This window comes from Hibiscus syriacus, unplaced genomic scaffold, assembly GCF_006381635.1.
Source record: "Hibiscus syriacus cultivar Baekdansim isolate YM2019G1 unplaced genomic scaffold, ASM638163v2 tig00112857_pilon, whole genome shotgun sequence".
NCBI classification, from domain to species: domain Eukaryota; kingdom Viridiplantae; phylum Streptophyta; class Magnoliopsida; order Malvales; family Malvaceae; genus Hibiscus; species Hibiscus syriacus.
The window spans coordinates 127441-148346 of record NW_024063412.1 but is presented as its reverse complement, the minus strand read 5'-3'; the positions used below and the strand labels follow the sequence as shown (position 1 = coordinate 148346).

The 20906-nt window shown below is 38.1% G+C and overlaps 2 protein-coding genes and 1 pseudogene across 2 annotated transcripts; 2 read left to right on the top strand and 1 right to left on the bottom strand.

Annotated features, from left to right (window-relative positions):
- Positions 1–3647, top strand: LOC120184084 (aldehyde dehydrogenase family 2 member B4, mitochondrial-like). The gene is made up of 10 exons (XM_039188644.1): positions 1–169; positions 672–806; positions 881–1023; positions 1095–1478; positions 1734–1823; positions 2397–2570; positions 2640–2777; positions 2892–3029; positions 3120–3181; positions 3258–3647. The coding sequence occupies exons 1-10, from the start codon at positions 85–87 to the stop codon at positions 3529–3531; spliced, it is 1623 nt and encodes a 540-aa protein (XP_039044575.1). The 5' UTR covers positions 1–84; the 3' UTR covers positions 3532–3647.
- Positions 3648–5655: 2008 nt separating this feature from the next.
- On the top strand, positions 5656–7176 carry LOC120184145 (light-inducible protein CPRF2-like). Its single transcript, XM_039188692.1, has 6 exons — positions 5656–6009; positions 6214–6298; positions 6392–6473; positions 6517–6616; positions 6690–6815; positions 6961–7176. The coding sequence occupies exons 1-6, from the start codon at positions 5656–5658 to the stop codon at positions 7174–7176; spliced, it is 963 nt and encodes a 320-aa protein (XP_039044623.1).
- Positions 7177–7588: 412 nt separating this feature from the next.
- Positions 7589–14387, bottom strand: LOC120184144 (annotated as a pseudogene).
- Positions 14388–20906: the final 6519 nt, after the last annotated feature.

The following is a 20906-nucleotide window of genomic DNA, read 5'->3' as shown; positions in this document are numbered from 1 at the left end:
CATCGTTTTTCAGTAAAAAAAAAAGCTTTTTTTGTCAGAGCAGAAACAAGAGAAAAAAGAGTTGAAAGATTATCCCGTGCGGCCATGGCAGCTCGCAGAATATCTTCACTGCTCACTTGTTCACTCTCTGCTTCATCATCTGTATCTTCTTCTCTGCTTTCATCTATAGGTGCTCACTCATGTCTTTCACCTTTGTTTTTCTTCCTTCTACCCTTTTGTTTATTTGATTTGGTTCAAGTTTTGTTTTCTCTTTATTGCTTTAAAGTTTTTGTTTTATAAGCTTAGATATTATTGCATGCCTTAATATAGTAGTTTCTGACTTTCTGTTTGGTTGATGAGAAATTGAACAGTAGAAAGGAAAATGTTGGTTGTTTCATCTGCTTGTGTTTTAGCTTTGTTGTGTGTGTGTGTGTTGTGGGAAAAAGGTTCAAGCTCTGTCCTTTTATTAAATGCAGTAATCTGAGAAAAATAGAAAACGAAACATTGCTTTTCACAAGTACCATGCTTATTGCTTCCTTTCAGCAATAAATGCATTTGGTCTACCTTTCTCATCCTTCTAGCCGAGTTGGAAAAGTTACCGGCTCACTGTTTTTTAATTAATTTCCCCAATTTTCTTCTGAGAAATTTGTATGTAGCGATAAATCTTCTTCCCCCCTCCTTTTTTTTCCAAGGGAAAAGCAGTGGTAGGTATGCAAGTGTGAAGAGGTTTAGCAATGCTGCGGCTCTGGAAGATCTGGTCGTACCTCCTGTTCAAATATCTTACACTCAACATTTAATTGATGGGAAATTTGTAGATGCCGCATCAGGTAAAGAGAGCTTTTAGCTTTAGTTTGTTTTTGTGCATCGAAACTGATGTTATTTGATGACATTGATCGAACAGGGAAAACATTCCCTACCTATGACCCCCGTTCCGGAGAAGTGATTGCACGTGTTGCTGAAGGTGATGCCGAAGATATTAATCGAGCAGTCGCCGCTGCTCGTGAGGCGTTCGACGAGGGACCATGGCCGAAAATGACTCCCTATGTAAGGATTTCGATTCGGGGTTGGCTTTACTATATGAAAAGATTTCTGATTTGTTAATATTTTTATTTCAGGAACGGTCACGGATTCTTTTGCGGTTTGCCGATTTGGTTGAGAAACATAGTGAGGAGCTTGCGGCATTGGAGACATGGAATAATGGAAAGCCTCACGAGCAGGCTACTAAATCTGAATTGCCGTTGCTCGTACGTCTTTTTCACTACTATGCAGGTTGGGCAGATAAGATCCATGGGCTAACAGTTCCGGCTGATGGACCTCACCACGTTCAGACATTGCATGAGCCAATAGGTGTTGCAGGACAGATTATTCCATGGAACTTTCCTCTTCTCATGTTTGCTTGGAAGGTTGGGCCTGCATTGGCATGTGGCAATACCATTGTCTTAAAGACTGCTGAGCAAACTCCATTGACTGCTCTCTATGTGGCTAAGCTGTTCCAAGAGGTACTCAAAATAACAATCAGAAAATATTTTTTTTTTGAATTAGGACCAGGAGTCGAGTAAAATGTATCAACACCCCACGGTTTCTTGCTGGTTATGAAACTAGTCTTAAAAGTCTTGGGCATAGATCATGCAAATGCTGAATGCATTTTGAGATGTCTACGTTAAATTTATCTTAATCACTTCCACTTCAATATTGACACCATTTTGATCACCAAAATCACCATCTTGAAACTTTCCCTTAATTCTTTATGATAGGCTGGTCTCCCTCCAGGTGTTTTGAATGTAGTTTCTGGCTATGGTCCATCAGCTGGTGCTGCTCTTGCCAGCCACATGGATGTAGACAAGGTATCAAAATTCCAGTCTTCGGATCTTCTGTTTCAATATCATTTCATAAGTACATGATAATATAGCAGCATATACTCTTAAGACTTAACCTTTATTCACAGAGGACCAGAAAAGGCTAGGTACATAAATGATGCCAGATTGCTACGGGTAAAATCATTCTACTCTTCATTGGCTGGTCTGGTCCTCGTTAAAATGCACACCTTAATTCTGTTTTTCAGTTATGCCTATGGTTAATACCAAAAAAATTACACATATGGAATGCGAAGACGTCGAAGCAACAAGCTTCATTGGGCTATGGCTGAATGGTAACTGAATTGAGAGTTTAGACTGTTCTGTTTGAGGGAGCGACTAAAATAACTAGCCAAGCAAGAAGATGGATCTCACTTGTTCTGTAAAAAGAAAAACTATGATTTAACTCTGAAAAATAGCTTGCCTGCGTTTAGAGTTTAATGTTCCTCTGGTCGATATCGAGTTCCATGGGTTGATGGGTTCATACCCCATAAAACTATGATGTTACATTCTGTATGTTTTTCGAAATACCAATGTATAATGCCATTAAAACTTTGTCTGCAGGTTGCATTCACAGGATCAACTGATACTGGAAAGATTGTGCTTGAATCGGCTGCAAGAAGCAATCTGAAGCCGGTGACGTTAGAGCTCGGAGGAAAATCGCCATTCATAGTATGCGAAGATGCTGATGTTGACCAAGCCGTGGAGCTTGCTCATTTTGCCTTGTTCTTTAATCAGGTTTGTTGGATATGAAATTTAGGACGTTTGACACACCTTAGATAGTTTTGTAATGTTTTTTCTCTCCAGGGGCAATGCTGCTGTGCTGGGTCTCGCACTTACGTTCATGAACGTATATACGATGAGTTCATAGAGAAAGCAAAGGCACGTGCACTGCGACGCATTGTTGGTGATCCCTTCAAGAATGGTGTTGAGCAAGGTCCTCAGGTAATATACCTAACTAACCCCCTCTCGCTCTGTGTCTTCTTCCCTTGATCGATATTTAGCAAAACATATGAAGCACTTGAGCGGATGTCTCTATTCATATCATAAAAATATCAGATTGACACGGAGCAGTTTGAGAAAGTTCTAAGGTACATAAGATCAGGAAAGGAAAGCAAGGCAACCCTTGAATGTGGAGGTGACAGACTTGGAACAAAAGGATACTTTATCCAGCCTACTGTTTTCTCAAATGTTACGGTAATAACCATCATTCCTCAGCAATAAATACCTTTATGATTAGTTATTTAACATATTGCTTAACATCGTCATTGCATTGTTATCAACTAGGATGATATGCTGATAGCACAGGATGAAATCTTCGGGCCGGTGCAATCTATCCTGAAGTTCAAGTAAGTATCGATTGGCGTCGGCTCTAAATATATGAAATATTTTGAGTTGATATGAATCATGTTTGATTGGTGCCAGGGATATTGATGAAGTGATTAGAAGGGCGAACACAACCCGATACGGTCTAGCAGCAGGAGTGTTCACCAAAAATATAGACACAGCAAACACATTGACGAGGGCGTTGAGGGTGGGGACAGTTTGGGTTAATTGCTTCGATGTGTTTGATGCCGCAATTCCTTTCGGTGGGTACAAGATGAGTGGCATTGGAAGGGAGAAAGGGATATACAGTCTTCATAACTACTTGCAGGTGAAGGCTGTCGTTACTCCTTTGAAGAATCCCGCATGGTTGTAATTTTCCCTTTGCCTTGTTTCGTTTGGAACATAATAAACACACACCACTGACTTTTCTAGTTATGCTACCAAGAGTTCCTGGATCAAACAAAATCATTGTCTCTTTTATTGCTCAAAGGTTGTGTTGTCAATAATTGGATCCACTCGTTCATTGTTTTCCTTTTTATTTATTTCACTAAAACATGTTAGATCAACCTTTTTATTTGTTTTCTGATATCATTGAAATTTTCAACATGATTAACAATTACTGTTTCAGTACATGATTTTTTTTAATGATAAAAAAGTTCATGGTTCTCAGTTCTCACGCGTCTACTCCTGACTCAAGGTCCCATCCATCAACAAAAAGATTTTTTAATCGAGTTTTTGGGATTAAATCAAGGCTTAACTATACTTTTTTTTACGTAAGTGCTTATATTTTTTTTCGTTGTAACGTATTTTTTTTTGTTAGTAATATATGTCACATCTTGATAATTTTAAAAATTTTATATAAAATTAAAAAAAAATTATATATTTTAAAAAATAAAATACATAAATTTTGAAATAATCTTAAACTTTGAAAGATTTCATTTCAATCAATAAACTCACGCCAACTATTACTCTTTGTCGTCGAAGAAATTTCACCCGACCTCTCTCCCCTGACAACCAAAAGTCTTATTAAATAGTGATCACTTGACAACCGATCGACGACAAATCAATGTTTAAAATCCCGCAAATCTAGGATGAAAATCGTTAGCTCATGCGATTTCGTTGGTGAATTGACAACAATTACAGTGACATAACTAGGATGTAAGGACTAAGTCGGCAACGATTGTCGTGGTCGGAGCATTGTGTTTCCATCTAACTGTGTTGCGGTAACAACGGCGGTGGCGAGACCATCTCAGTATTGGCTAAGGACGCTTCGGTCATGAGCTCACTGTACTCAGTTACGACGGATGGCACAACTCTGGCAAGCAAAAAGCTAGTTCACTAATTAAGATTCTTCTCAAGTTCCATGAAACAATTCATCTGGACAAGGGTGTCCAGCATTTTCACATGAACAATCAGTTCATGTTTGATAGCGGTAATCAAGGATTCTTTTCATGTAAATATATAATCATAGTCGTCAGGATCTGAGTTCTGAAACATTAGCTTAATTTTTGCTGGAGCTAATGATTACATCCTATCTATATCGCAATTAGTTTAACTTCCGACTAGAAATTGTGTCGTAATTCTTTTGTAAATAAAATAATATTGTGTAGCAGATGCTTTGAATGAATGGCCTCCTCACTGCATTAATATAAATTTTACACAAAATTGTTATATATATATATATATTAATGAATATAATTAATGACAATAAATATTTATTATAAATAAATTTTACTTATTGGAAAATTATTATTACCATAAAAGAGTAGTCTTCTTTTCAATGTGTATATCTTATTTTAGATACTTTTTACATAAATATTGTTAACTGGAACAATATTATACAAATTCTTTATATGTAGGTTTAAATGAAAAGATGTAATTTAAAAGATGTAATTTTTTTAATTTCAAATACTTTTTTTATTAAAATAATTATTTAAATGATATTTTATTATATTCTATTAATTAATAAAAAATATTTTCATCAATCCCATATTGACACATGTCGTAATCGTTGTACAAAGGCAACGGTCAAAGAGCCATAGGCGGTGAGGATCTGGTTTAGGAATTGACGATGGAAATAAGAAGCAAGACGTCCAAATTTCGGATTTTATGAGTAGTGAATGAAGAAGAATGTTAATGGTAGAAAAGCTGAAAATTGGAGAAGATGAATGTCACGAAGAAGGATTTTAAATTTATTACATTATTTTTTTATGAAATAATGATTGGAGTTATAATAGCAACTAAATATAAATTTTTTTGATAAGATAACAGCAACTAAATATAATCTTGGTTAATGCGCCTACTTTAATATTACCAAAAATAAATGAAATAATTAAAAAGTGAGAATTGTTTATATGAAGAATTAAAGAGATATTCACTTTTTGACTCGACTCTGAATCAACGAATATAGTAAAGAAGAGAGAGATAAAATCTCTATCAGCATATATATGTGTATACATGTAGAAGACGAGGGAAGATAGGCTGACCAAAACACACAATGGACAACCTTTTCTCCGTCCAAGAGATCTCCGCCGCAGACGACAATGACGAAGTTATGCACTGTACTGCTCCCGACTGGGATTTTCTGCGGCAGTTTTTTAGCGAAGAAAGAAAAGAAGAAGAGGCTAGGAGGACTGGGAGGAACGACGATGACGAACTCAGTTATGATATGCACCCTACTGCTTCCGAGCAGAAGAATCCTAGCGAAGATGGCAAGGGGAATCAGGAGAATGTGTGTTTAGAGAGTAATAGTAATGATAATGTTCCCGTGGATGCAGATGAATACCACCAAGCTCTTCTTAAGAACAACCTTTACTTGGCTTGTGCTGCTGTTGCCAATGCAAGGTCAAGCGTAAGTATTTTTACTACTACTACTACTACTATTACTATTACTATTACTATTACTAATTTGCATGTGTTTGGATGACGTACGGCCTTAATAAATAAAGGGTCGGGATTAGGGAAGGAAAAGTTTGTCATCTTTAACAATCTAATGCGTAGAATTTATGTTTAGTAAAAAGGATCTGTAATTCTTGGTTCTATACATATCAAACAGGCATCCTTTGTAATACCCCATGACTCTGCCGACAGTAGTGGATCACAGGCATTCGATACTCCAGGATCCGAAGCTACTTCTAAGGGTTTAAGAGCATTTCTTATGTGCAGCTGTTGTTGTTTCTACCATGCATGCATCTTCATTGCGCATAATATTGGTGTTTCGCTATTATATACAGGTGCTGCTGAAAAAGAGGGTAAGGGATCTCCTTCCTTGCTCAACGGAACAATGGATCCTACTGATGCAAAACGTGCGAGGAGGTAACCCTTGCTTACCCTTTTCTTTTTCCTACATTGTCCGTAGCATTGATCCATGCGGTGGGTTTAGGTTGCAATCAAATCGAGAGTCTGCTAGGCGCTCTAGAACAAGGATGCAGGCTCAAATGACTCAACGCCACACACAAGTGCATGCCTCACTTTGTTTCTGTTGTTTCCCTCATTCGAGCTATACAGATACTAATCCCATTTTTAGTTTAGGTTGCTCAACTCAAACTGGAAAACCAACCCGTATTGCGGAGTCTCGCTGACATAACCCAAAAGTGCGACATATCAGCCATCGAAAACAGAATTTTAACAGCTGAGGTTAAAGCATTGGAAGCAACGGTAAATGACTTATTGTTGGTCTTAAACTTGAGTTTCTTGCTGCCTGTTTAGGTCTTGCAATGTTCATACTGGTCGAAATTTTAGCTGGTCCGACTTACCAGTTGACATCTCTACTTAATGCACATTGCTGAAAATCCTTTTCCAGTTGAAATTGACTGAATGGGAGTTCATCACAGTCACCGGTTGCGACCCTGCATCACTCGATATATCAACAATGAGCATGTCATCTTTCAATGCAAGTCCCTCCGAGAACGATGCTGATCCCGTGCAAGACGGCCTGAATCATCCCCTATATCAGGATGCTGCTGCCTATAATGCACATATGGCCCGAGAACCAATAAATGCTGAATTTTCATGCTGAGATTGAAGACAAATTAACCCCTGGACAACTTGTATTATATACATGCATTTTATTTTTTTATATTCCTTTACATGGATGACTTTTTAAATTGAACCTTACAATCTATGCTAAACCAACTTTAATAATGCCGATTATTAGTTTAGCATCTAAAGAATAATCTTATAAAAGAGAAAGTGCACGTAACGTGATTGTATAAACTAACTAAACCTTAATTCTAGCGTACATCAACTTCAAATATACAAAAAAATACAACAACAAAGGAAACAGCTTTACATTCATTCAACAAAGTGGAATGTGGCATAGCTTCCAACTCCACTTTTTCCTCTTGGCTCGGATCGGATTGTCGTTTTTTTGTTTTCATTATAATACAAACTAGACTTGTTCAACTTTTTAAACAACAGTCTCGCAGTCTTTTTCTTTTTGTATGCATTTTGGAGTAGTTCTTTAAGGCCCTCGATACCTCCGGAAGCAAAAGCAGCCCCGCTGTTGATCGATGGGAATCATACCTCCACCTTTTGATGTGTCTATGGCTTCCAGCATCGAAACTACCTCGTCCATTTCAGGCCGCTTGTCAGGGTTTGCATCCCAACATCGTTTCATTACGTTTGCAAGAGAACCGGGGCAACATCTCGGTATTTCCGGTCTCAAATTCTGTGGTTTCAATGTAAGGATAATTAGAAACCTTGTAAGGACATTGTCGGATAACATAAATTAACGATGAACAAGGGGGAGGGAACAATAATGGTCTACTCTACGGGGGGAAAGAAAGCAAAGTTAATATACCAGACGAACTGTTAAAAGTTTCAAAGTTTGGCAACCAACTTTGGAAAATGTTTTTTCAAAGTTTGGTAAATGTTTCTTTGAAAAATGTTTTTCAAAGTTTGGTAAAATTTTGGTAGATGTTTGTTGAAAATAGGAATGGGTAAATTCACTTTAGTCATTGCACTTTAGGGTATTTTCAAAGATTAGTCCCCAAGTTTCTACTATAAATACCCTTACCCATTTAGCTTCAAAATAATCCCAAAACATTTCTTTCTTCCTATACTAGAGAGCTTTCTTGTGAGTAATGAGTGTTTTGTAAACACCTGTAAATTTTCTCTCTTAGTAAAAGATCTGCAGCAGCCCGAAGACGTAAGCACAATTGGCTGAACTCCGTTATCAATTTTCGGGTATTATTTTTCCGCTTTTAATTCGCATTCTCACTAATCTGGTTATAGAGAAATTACTTGTACTCGGTTTATTTTCCTAACAATCGGTAATCAGAGCTTTTGGTTGTGAATTTTGTCAAATTTTCTGCGAGGTTACTATTCATTACTATTCACGTGAATAGTGAATTTCGTGAATAGTGAAATTCGGTCGGCGATACGAGTTTGTCGACGGTGGTGTTCTAATACACGGTGATTCGCAAGAATTGTCAGAAACGATCCAAACGAAGCCAGATTCGAGTGGGAGCGATGGCTGCAGACGAAGGGAAGGTGAAAATTGAAAAGTTCGATGGTGCGGACTTTGGCTTTTGGAAGATGCAGATTGAAGATTTTTTGTACCAGAAAAATCTATATCAACCTCTCTCAGGAAAGCAACCAGAGGGCATGAAGGATGAAGATTGGGCTCTTCTCGACAGACAAGCCCTCGGAGTTATCCGACTGACGTTATCCAGCAATGTTGCATTTAACATAGCAAAGGAAAAGACCACGGCGGGTCTTATGGCGGCTCTCTCCAGTATGTACGAGAAGCCATCGGCCTCAAACAAAGTTCATTTGATGAGGCGATTATTCAATTTGCGGATGGCGGAAGGGGCATCGGTGGCACAACACCTAAATGAACTCAACACAATCACAACTCAGTTGAGTTCAGTGGAAATTGAGTTTGATGATGAAGTTCGAGCTTTAATTCTCTTATCATCTCTACCAGATAGTTGGAATGCTACTGTTACAGCAGTCAGCAGTTCGTCGGGAAACAGCAAATTAAAATTCGACGATGTTCGGGATCTGGTATTGAGTGAAGAAATTCGACGAAGAGAATCAGGTGAAGCATCAACCTCCTCAGCCTTGCACACGGAGTCTAGAGGGAGAACTTCAGAAAGAAATTCAAATCGTGGCAGATCAAAATCCAGAAGGGGCAAATCAAGAACAGGAAATAAAGATTTTACCTGTTATAATTGCGGCAAGAAGGGTCACTTCAAAATAGATTGCCGAGCACCGAAGAAAAATACCGGCGCACAGGAATCTGCCAACATGACGGAGGAGACAGGTGATGCCATGATTTTAAGCGTCAACAGTCCGATTGAATCATGGATCTTGGATTCAGGGGCATCTTTCCACTCCACCCCATGCCGAGAAATCATGGAGAACTATGTCAGTGGTGATTTTGGGAAGGTTCATCTAGCTGATGATGAAACCTTGAAGATCGTCGAAAAAGGAGACATCCGACTAAAGCTGCCAAACCAGACCACCTGGAAGCTGACAGGAGTGAGACATATTCCTGGCCTCAAAAGAAATCTGATTTCTGTTGGACAGCTTGATGGAGAAGGATATAGTACAACTTTTTCAGGCTGTGAATAGAAGATTACCAGATGAGCACTCGTCATTGCTCGTGGTAAGAAGACCGGTACTCTCTATGTAACCTCAAATTTAGAGAATATCATTGCAGTAGCAGATGTTGATGGAAAATCAAACCTATGGCACCAAAGGCTCGGCCATATGAGCGAGAAAGGAATGAAGATACTTCTGTCAAAAGGGAAGCTGCCGGATCTAAAGAATATAGATGTCGGACTATGCGAGGATTGCATCTTTGGAAAACAAAAGAAAGTCAGTTTTACAAAGATTGGCAAGACTCCCAAGGCAGAAAGGTTAGAATTGGTTCATACTGATGTATGGGGACCATCCCCTGTTCCATCTCTTGTAGGCTCACTATATTATGTCACCTTCATCGATGATTCAACAAGGAAGGTGTGGGTTTATTTTCTGAAGAAGAAATCAGAAGTCTTTGATACCTTCAGAAAATAGAAGGCCATGGTGGAAAATGAGACTGGTTTGAAAGTCAAGCGGTTGAGGTCTGACAATAGAGGAGAGTACAGAGACAGTAGTTTCAGAGTTTTCTGCGCAAACAATGGGATCAAGATGGAGACAACAGTTCCCATAACACCGCAGCAGAATGGCGTAGCAGAGCGCATGAACAGAACTCTGAATGAACGTGCCAGAAGCATGAGGATACATGTCGGATTGCCTAAATTTCTATGGGCTGAAGCTATCAACACTGCAGCTTACCTGATCAACCGTGGGCCCTCAGTTCCTTTGGATGGCGGAATACCAGAGGAAGCTTGGAGCAAGAAAGAAATAAACCTTTCACACTTAAGAGTGTTTGGTTGTATTTCTTATGTACACATAAACTCTGCTGAAAGAAGTAAACTTGATGCCAAGTCCAACAAATGCGTCTTTGTTGGTTACGGTGGTGATGAGTTCGGTTACCGATTTTGGGACTACGAAAATCGAAAGATCATCAGAAGCAGAGACGTCATTTTCAATGAAAATGTGATGTACAAAGATAGGTCAACCGCAGAATCAAGTAATACCGAGCTGAAACAAAGGAATTTGTTGAGTTCGAGGAGATTTCTGGAAATGATGTTCAGATCAATCCTGAAGCAGTTCAAGAAGAACCACACACACCAGAATTGAGACGCTCCTCCAGAATTCCTAAACCAACCCAACGGTATTCGCCTTCTTTGCACTATTTGTTGCTGACTGAAAATGGTGAACCAGAGTGCTATGATAAAGCAATGCAGGTGGAGGATTCAGTCAAGTGGGAGTCTTCCATGAAAGATGAGATGGACTCGCTTATGTCAAATCAGACGTGGGAATTAGCTGAATTACCACCAGGCAAGAAAGCGCTCTATAACAAGTGGATTTACAGGATCAAAGAAGAACATGATGGGAGAAAACGCTACAAAGCAAGATTGGTTGTCAAAGGTTTTAAGCAAAAAGAATGTATTGACTACAATGAAATTTTCTCTCCAGTCGTAAAACTGTCTACAATCAGACTGGTGTTGAAAATTGTAGCTGCGGAGAATTTACATCTTGAGCAGTTAGATGTAAAGACAACTTTCCTTCATGGTGATTTGGAGGAAGAGATCTATATGAGGCAGCCAGAAGGCTTCATAGAGGCATGCAAGAAAAACCTGGTATGCAGGTTGAAGAAGAGCTTGTATGGTTTAAAACAAGCTCCTAGACAGTGGTACAAGAAGTTCGATAGTTTCATGAGTAGCAGTGGTTTTACCAGATGCCAAGCAGATCATTGTTGTTACATCAAGAGGTTCGACAATAGATTCATTATTTTATTGTTGTACGTTGATGACATGCTCGTTGCAGGCTCAAACATGCAAGAGATTATAAACTTGAAGCAAAAATTGTCAAAGCAGTTTGCTATGAAGGATCTGGGCGCTGCAAAGCAGATTCTTGGGATGAGGATCAAGAGAGACACAAAGTCGGGGACTTTGATGTTATCACAGGCTGAGTACATCAACAAAGTACTCTCCAGGTTCAACATGCTAGATGCTAAACCAGTAAGTACACCTTTAGGTGTTCATTTCAGACTCTCCAAAGACCAATCACCAAAGACAGAGGAAGAACGTGCACACATGGTGAAGGTGCCGTATGCCTCAGCAATTGGAAGTCTGATGTATGCCATGGTTTGTACCAGACCAGATATTGCTCAAGCAGTGGGAGTTGTTAGCAGGTACATGAATAATCTAGGCAATGCACATTGGGAAGCAGTCAAATGGATCCTCAGATATCTGCGGTGTACTACAAACAAAACACTTTGTTTCAAAGGTGGAGATACGATACTGACATGCTATGTAGATGCTGACTTAGCCGGAAATGTCGACATCAGAAGGAGCACTACAGGGTATGTCTATACTCTAGGAGGAACTGCAGTGAGTTGGGTTTCTCAACTACAGAAGATAGTTGCTCTCTCCACAACTGAAGTAGAATATGGCGCTGTTACGGAAGCCAGCAAGGAGATGGTTTGGCTCCAAAGTTTCTTAGAAGAGTTAGGCAAGAAACAAGAAAACAATATCTTGTATTGCGACAGTCAAAGTGCTATCCATCTAGCAAAGAATCGTCTTTTCATTCCAGGACAAAGCACATACAATTGAGATATCATTTTATCCGGTCTCTTATGGAAGATGGGATTTTGAAACTTGAAAAGATTAGTGGAGCTCAAAATCCGGCAGACATGTTGACAAAGACGGTGACTACGGACAAACTGAAGTTGTGTTCAGCTTCAGTTGGCATGCTAGAATAACAAGACCAGACATGCTGCTGCATTGATCGAGGTGTGAAGACATATTAAAATCAGTCTTCAAGTGGGAGATTGTTAAAAGTTTCAAAGTTTGGCAACCAACTTTGGAAAATGTTTTTTCAAAGTTTGGTAAATGTTTATTTGAAAAATGTTTTTCAAAGTTTGGTAAAATTTTGGTAGATGTTTGTTGAAAATAGGAATGGGTAAATTCACTTTAGTCATTGCACTTTAGGGTATTTTCAAAGATTAGTCCATAAGTTTCTACTATAAATACCCTTGCCCATTTAGCTTCAAAATCATCCCAAAACATTTCTTTCTTCCTATACCAGAGAGCTTTCTTGTGAGTAGTGAGTATTTTGTAAACACCTGTAAATTTTTCTCTTAGTAAAAGATCTGCAGCAGCCCGGAGACGTAAGCACAATTGGCTGAACTCCATTATCAATTTTCGGGTATTATTTTTCCGCTTTTAATTCGCATTCTCACTAATCTAGTTATAGGAAAATTACTTGTACTCGGTTTATTTTCCTAACACGAACCACAACCGATGTCACTTCAGCAAAACTAAGGTCAGGATATGGCATGTCACAACAATATATCTCCCACAAACATATCCTGAAACTGTATACATCACATTTCCTGTTATATGGGTTGCCGTTGAGAACCTGAAAAGCTCTCCCATTTAATGAGTAACTAATCATTTAAACCATAGTTTTTTACTCTTTACTTCACTTTAGATCTAATTAGCTAAACAAAAAAATCACAGATTCAGAACCAATACGTTACTGAAATAGCTCCAAAGCTAAAACTTCCCATCTGTGAAAAAGTAGTAAAACTAAAAAATAACATCCATACCTCTGGATGTAGCCAAGGGTTCCAGTCTCCCCGGTCATGTCATTTGGATTTGAAGCTTCCACACGAGCAACCCGAAATCAGCAATTTTCACCGTACGTGTCTTGTCTAATAACATATTCTCTGTCTTTACATCTCTGTGAACAATCTTCTGCGAATGAAGGTAGCACAACCTACAAAATAATAGATGCCCCTTTTAAGTCTAATGTTAGAGAAAATTATAAGATGTATACTATATGCTTGAGCAGTAAAAGAACTAGAATACAATAAAGAAAAGAAACTATTTTTTTTATTAAAAAGAAAAGAAACTACAAGTAGGAAATGGGGATATGTGTGTGTGTGTTAATTTACCCTCTTGCAAGATCAAGGGCAAGTTGAACAACCACTTTGAAAGCTAACTTTCTTCTCCTGTTCTTTATAAGGTAAGATTTTAGAGCACCTCCGGGAAGATATTTCACAACAACACAACACACACTATTTGGCAAGCCTATTTGGCCATTCTCGGTTTGTATCTGTAGCCCTGATGAGCCCATCGCTGCCCCTATAAACTGGAAAGCATAAACCTGAATTAGTAAGAATAACAAACTAAACAGAAGTTAAGGGACCGCTAAAACAGTATAGTTACAAGTCATGCGTCTCTTCAGATATATATTCACTTTGTTGGGAAGTTAATCTTCTCTAGCATTCATTCATGGTTTTGTCCAGAGAGTTTCAACATGGTGGCAGAAACAGGTGAGGAAATAAAAAGCAATACTAGTGAGCTTTGAGTCATGGTCGCATAAGCATATCTTCAAGCATTCATGTACAGATCTTGATAGGAAAAAGATCCAACTGCATTTGTTATCGCGAATAATAGTAAAGGAAAAGGAAAAAGCAGCTCTTCTTAAGTTGAAATTGACCTTAGTAACATTGGGATGCTCAAGTTTATGCCAGACAGCAACTTCTTGGGAAAAGGCTGCCCTTTGGGCGGTAATCTCAGATTCCGTCCTGTGGCCCTCCTCACCCCAGTCGAGCAGCTTCACTGAACATGAAAACCCATTGTAGTAAAACAAACAAGCTCGGTAACAAGATGGAAATCAATCAATGAAATAGATCTTATGCTGGCTGGAATTAGAGACTGACTATCACTAAATACCATAACCAGAAAATAACATATTAGAACGGTATACATCACATGCAAGTTAACTATAACAACAATTTGTTATCCAAATTACCGATGGAACCAAGAAATCCAACCCAAACCCGTGTAGAGTCACGGACTCCATAAGACTTCCATAATAGTCAATGCCGAAAGGAGACCATAATTATACTTAATGGAAGAGGAACCAAATGAATAACCCATAAAAACATAGCAATACTGAAGGCATTGAAGTATGAAATGAAGAGACTTGAAGCAACAATTAAGAGAATCCAAAATTGCACCAAAAACGAGAGTAAACCATCTATTTAATGCAGATCATCTGAGTAGCAGTGTAAGTGGAATCGTTTAGAATAATAACGAAAATGGGGTTATTTTAGAAACTGACCAGCAACATCTAAATTCTCTCAACTTCTCTCAATTTCTCTCAAATACTCTTATAATATTTATTTAAGTATTTAATTTATTTAATATTGACAAAAATTAGTATAATATTTTTTTCAAATAATCATAATAAACAATAAGTATAATAAAAAAATTTATCACAAAATTACCTTATAACGAAAAATCGCACGAACTTCTGAATTAAATATGAGAAGATTGTCGGATTGTTGTATTAATTTTTTTTAATCGAGAGGAGATGTGAGGAGTTACCCCGGGGGAAGGGTATTTATAGCCGGGAAAAGCTACAAGACGCGGTACCTGCACCGCATCTTACATAATTATATCAGATAAAACTAAGACGCGACCCATGTTCCGCGCCTAATATAATTGTGTTAAAGGTAAGGCGCGACCCCTACCCTGCGCTATACTCCTAGGTGGCCTAAGGCGCCCCCCCGGGGTCGCGCTTTACACACGTGTACACCATGTCAGCGTAAGGCGCGCTTCAGGGGGAGCGCCTTACCCCACGTGGCACCAAATCAGCGTAAAGCGCGTTGCAGGGGTTGCACATTTCTGCAAATGGTGTTAGATCGGGAAATATAGTCTGAACGGTGCATGATCGGGAAATATACTGTTCAACGGTGATATATCGGGAAAATCGCCAAAATAAAAGATGCCAATTCTCGATTATGTACCTCAACATGCAGTGTCAGTCCTTGTAATACTGTATCCCTTGTTGAAAAGTCAGCCAACAAGTGTCCAAGGCAACTTTCGGTGATATCTCGAGCAACAAGTTGGCCACTTTCTATTTTGTTTTTAGGTGATTTCGGTGTACATATAATTAGGTGGCTGAAATTGTTGAATTTTGGAATGGTAAAATCACAAACTTTAGTCTCTAGACTTTATGGTATTTATAAGATTAGTCTTTAAGCTTCAACTATAAATACCCTAGCCCATTTAGCTTCAAAATCATCCCAAATCATTCTAGCTTTCTCCCAATACTAGAGAAGAGTTTCTTGAGAGTTGTTTTTCTCTTTTTTATCAAGAGAGAATTATCACTGTTTTCTCCTTGGTAGATCGAGAGAAGTTGTAATTCTTATTTTCTCATAGTGAATTTCTTCTACCGTTGCCCGTGGTTTTTACCCTATATTATTTAGGGTTTTCTACGTAAAATTTATGTCTTCTTTATCTTCATTTTTATTTTCTCAAATTATCAGTTGCGATTTTGCTCTATCCGATAATCGTCTTCCTCAACAATTGGTATCAGAGTCAGATTTGAGTGTGTAATATCTGCTTATTGTCTTTGTGGTTGCCACCAAAAGGTGAATCCTCAAACATAAGAAAGTAAAAAGGTATTACCCATTCTTTGAAGGTTCTAGAGAACTATTCACGATAGTGAAATAGTGAGAGCTATTTGTAATAGAAGCTATGATAACGAAATTTAATATTGAAAAGTTCAATGAGAGAAATTTCTCATTGTGAAATTGAAGATGAAGACCATCCTGAGGAAAGACGGTTGTCTAGCGGCTATTAGTGAAAGGCCGGTAGATGTCACAGATGACAAAAAATGGACCAAAATGGACGAGAATGTTATGACAAACTTTCATCTAGCATTAGCAGATGAAGTATTGTCAAGCATCGAGGAGAAGAAAACTGCAAAGGAGATATGAGATCATCTCATCAAACTGTACTAGGCCACATCGTTGCACAATAAAATTTTCCTTAAGAGGAAAATGTACACTCTCCGTATGCCAGAATCTACTTCAGTGACAGAGCACTTAAACACACTGAACACGTTATTTTCTCAACTTATATCCTTAAGATGTACAATAGGAGAACAAGAACGTGCTGGACTTCTACTTCAAAGTCTACCTGATTCGTATGATCAACTCATCATTAACTTGACAAACAATAATGTCACCAGTCTAGTATTCGATGACGTTGCAGCTGCTATTATACAAGAAGAAAATCGGCACAAGAAGAAAATCGGCGCAAGAACAAGGAAGACAGACAAGTAAATCTGCAACATGTAAAAGCGTTGACAACGATGAGAGGGAGATCAACAGAACGTTTCCAAAGCAACAGTCACAAACATGGTAGATCGAAGTCGAGAAACAAGAAGAATTTAAAATGCTACAATTGTGGAAAGAAGGGTCACTTGAAGAAGGATTGTTGGAGTCTAAATAAAAACTCCAATCCACAAGGCAACACCGCAAACACTTCAGATGATGGAGATGCTCTATACTGTGAAGCGTCAACCACCGTGGAATGCATAAAAAGATTTGTAAATATATGACTCATTGAATCGGGAGCAACACATCACATGACCTCAAGAAGAGAATGGTTCCATCATTATGAACATCTCAGGATGATCTGTGTATAGTTGCAATAATCATGCCTTAGAGATCGTTGGCGTTAGAACCATCAAATTGAAGATGTATGATGGAACAATTAAAATTGTTCGAGATGTACAGCACGTGAAAGACCTGAAGAAAAATTTATTATCCTACGGATTGTTGGATAATAATGCAAGCAAGATTGAAATACGGAAAGGAATCATGAAGGTGTTCCGTGGAGCGCTTGTGGTGATGAAGGCGAAAAGATAGTAGCAAACTTGTACATGCTAAAGGGAGAGACTTTGCTAGAAGCAGAAGCCTTTGTTGCCTCATGTAGTTCAGATTCTGCAATGCTATGACATCAGAAACTTGGACACATATCAGAACAAGGAATGAAAGTCCTTGTGGAGAAAAATCTATTTCCAGGCTTAACAAAGGTATCACTTACTTTGTGTGAGCATTGCATAACAAGTAAGCAACACCGGTTGAAATTCAACATATCAAATTCTAGAGGCAAAAATGTTCTAGAATTGGTTCACTCTGATGTATGGTAAGCACCAGTTACATCCCTAGACGGAGCAAAATACTTTGTCTCATTTATTGATGACTACTCCAGGAGATGTTGGGTATACCCTATTAAGAAAATGTTAGACGTGTTTTCAACTTTCAAAAACTTTAAAGCGTGGGTGGAACTTGATTCTGGAAATAAGATCAAGTGTTTCAGAACAGATAATGGAGGAGAATACACAAGCGAATAATTTGATGACTTTTGTAGGAAAAAAGACATCAAAAGACAGTTCACAGTGGCGAATACTCCTCAACAAAATGGAGTGGCAGAGCGGATGAAAAGTACCTTGTTAGAAAGAACAAGAGCAATGTTGAGGGATGCAGGCCTAGAAAAATCATTCTAGACAGAAGCAGTCAATACCGCCTGTTATTTGGTGAATCGAGCTCCATCAACTGCAATAGAGCTGAAGACACCAATAGAGATGTGGACTGGTAAACCAGCTGATTATTCAAACCTCCATGTATTTGGAAGTATTGTGTATGTGATGTACAACTCCTAAGAAATTTCAAAGTTGTATCCAAAATCCAGGAAATACAAATTCTTGGGGTATGCTGATGGAGTAAAGGGGTATCGCTTGTGGGATCCCACTGCCCACAAAGTGATCAATAGCAGGGATGTTATCTTTGTAGAAGATAAGCTACAAAGAAAAGAAGATGGTAGTGCTGAAAAGTCAGAGCTACACAGATACATGTGGAAAAAGAGTTTGAACAAGGAGATTCTTCTGAAGCAGAACCAACACATGATGAACAAGAACCAAAGAGTTCTGAAGCTCCAACAACTTGTCAATCAAATCGTGTGAGAAGACGTCTCAATTGGCACTCAGATTATGTTATAGAAGGTAATATTGTATACTGCCTTTTAAAAGAGGATGGTGAGCCATCAACATACCAGGAGATAATAAACAGCTCAGATACTTCACTGTGGATGATGCCGATGGAAGAAGAAATTGAAGCTCTTCATAAAAATAATACATGGGACCTTGTGCCACTATCACAAGGAAGGAAGCCAATTGGTAACAAATTGGTCTTCAAAATCAAGCGAAATGGTGACGATCAAGCGGAGAGGTATTGTGCAAGACTGGTGGTCAAAGGATATGCTCAAAAAGAAGATATTGATTTCAATGAAATATTTTCTCCTGTGGTTCGACTAACAACAGTTCGAGTAGTCTTGGCAATGTGTGCTACATTGAACTTACATATAGAGCAGCTAGATGTTAAAACAAATTTTCTTCATGGAAATCTTGAAGAAGAGATTTATATGCTCTAGCCTGAAGGTTTTGAAGAAAAAGAAAAGAAGAACTTGGTTTGCAGGTTGAACAAATATCTGTACGGTTTAAAGCAGGTGCCGAGGTATTGATATAAGAGATATGATTCCTTCATCATGTGCCTTAGATACAACATACTTAACGCAGACCCTTGTGCTTATTTCAAGAGGTTTGGTGATAACAATTTTGTTATATTGATGTTGTATGTGGATGACATGTTAGTTGCAGGACCCAACAAAGATCATATTGAAAAATTGAAGGCATAACTGGCTAGAGAATTTGAAATGAAGGACTTGGGATCAACAAACAAGATTTTAGGGATGCAAATTCACGAGATAGAAGTAATAGGAAGATTTGGCTTTCACAAAAGAATTACTTGAAGAAGATCTTGTCAAGATTCAACATGCAAGATTGTATGTCAATTTATACCACTCTTCCTATCAACTTCAAATTATCCTCCAGTATGAGTCCTAGCAGTGAAGAAGAGATGATAGAGATGTCTCGAGTACCGTATGCATCGGCAGTGGGAAGTTTAATGTTCGCTATGATATGTACAAGACCAGACATTGCACAATCAGTGAGAGTGATTAGTCGGTACATGGTAAATCCATACAAAGAGCATTGGAATATAGTAAAGAGGATCCTGAGATACATCAAAAGGACCTCAAATGTTACATTAAGTTACGGAGGATCAAATTTACTTATCAATGGGTATGTTGATTCTGACTATACAGGGGATTTGGATAAAAGCAATACAGGATATGTGTTTAAAGTTGCTGGTGGAGCTGTAAGTTGGGTTTCAAAATTGCAGTCAATTGTGGCTACTTCCACAATAGAGGCAGAATATGTAGCAGCTACACAAGCCAATAAAAAAAAATTTGGTTAAAGATGCTATTGGATGAGCTTGGGTACAATCAAGAGTATGTCTCTATGTTTTGTGATAGTCAAAGCGCCTTGCATCTAGCAAGGAATCCAACATTTCATTCAAGGACAAAACACATACGAGTTCAGTACCATTTCATTCGTGAAAAGGTGGAAGAAGAAACGGTAGATATGCAGAAGATACATACCAAAGACAATATAATAGATTTCATGACGAATACGATCAATGCTGATAAATTTACTTGGTGTCGATCCTCTTGTGGCCTATCAGAAACGTAAGCAATATGAATGGTATAAGGTAGAAAGAATGGTGTGAAGATATGATTGTTCCAATCAAATTTTCAAGTGGGAGATTGTTGAAAAGTCAGCCAACAAGTGGACAAGGCAACTTTTGGTGATATCTCAATCAACAAGTTGACCACTTTCTATTTTGTTTTTAGGTGATTTCGGTGCACATGCAATTAGGTGGTTGAAATTGTTGAATTTTGGAATGGTAAAATCATAAACTTTAGTCCATAGACTTTAGGGTATTTATAAGATTAGTCCTTAAACTTCAACTATAAATACCCTAGCTCATTTAGCTTCAAAATCATCCCAAATCATTCTAGATTTCTCCCAATACTAGAGAATTTCTTGAGAGTTATTTTTCTCTTTTTTACCAAGAGAGAATTATCATTTTTTTCTCCTTGGTAAATCGAGAGAAGTTGTAATTCTTATTTTCTCATAGTTAATTTCTTCTACCGTTGCCCATGGTTTTTGCCCTATATTATTTAGGGGTTTTCCACGTAAAATTTCTATCTTATTTATCTTCATTTTTATTTTCTCAAATTATCAGTTGCGATTTTGCTCTATCCGATAGTCGTCTTCCGCAACATCCTTATCTCTCTACTTGTTCTTCTAATTTTAATAATTTTAAAAAATATATAACCATCAATCCAACAGTGGTAAATTGATCTAAGCTTTGGTTGTTTGGGCTGAGGTTCTTCTACTCGATGATATGAACTGGACTATTAC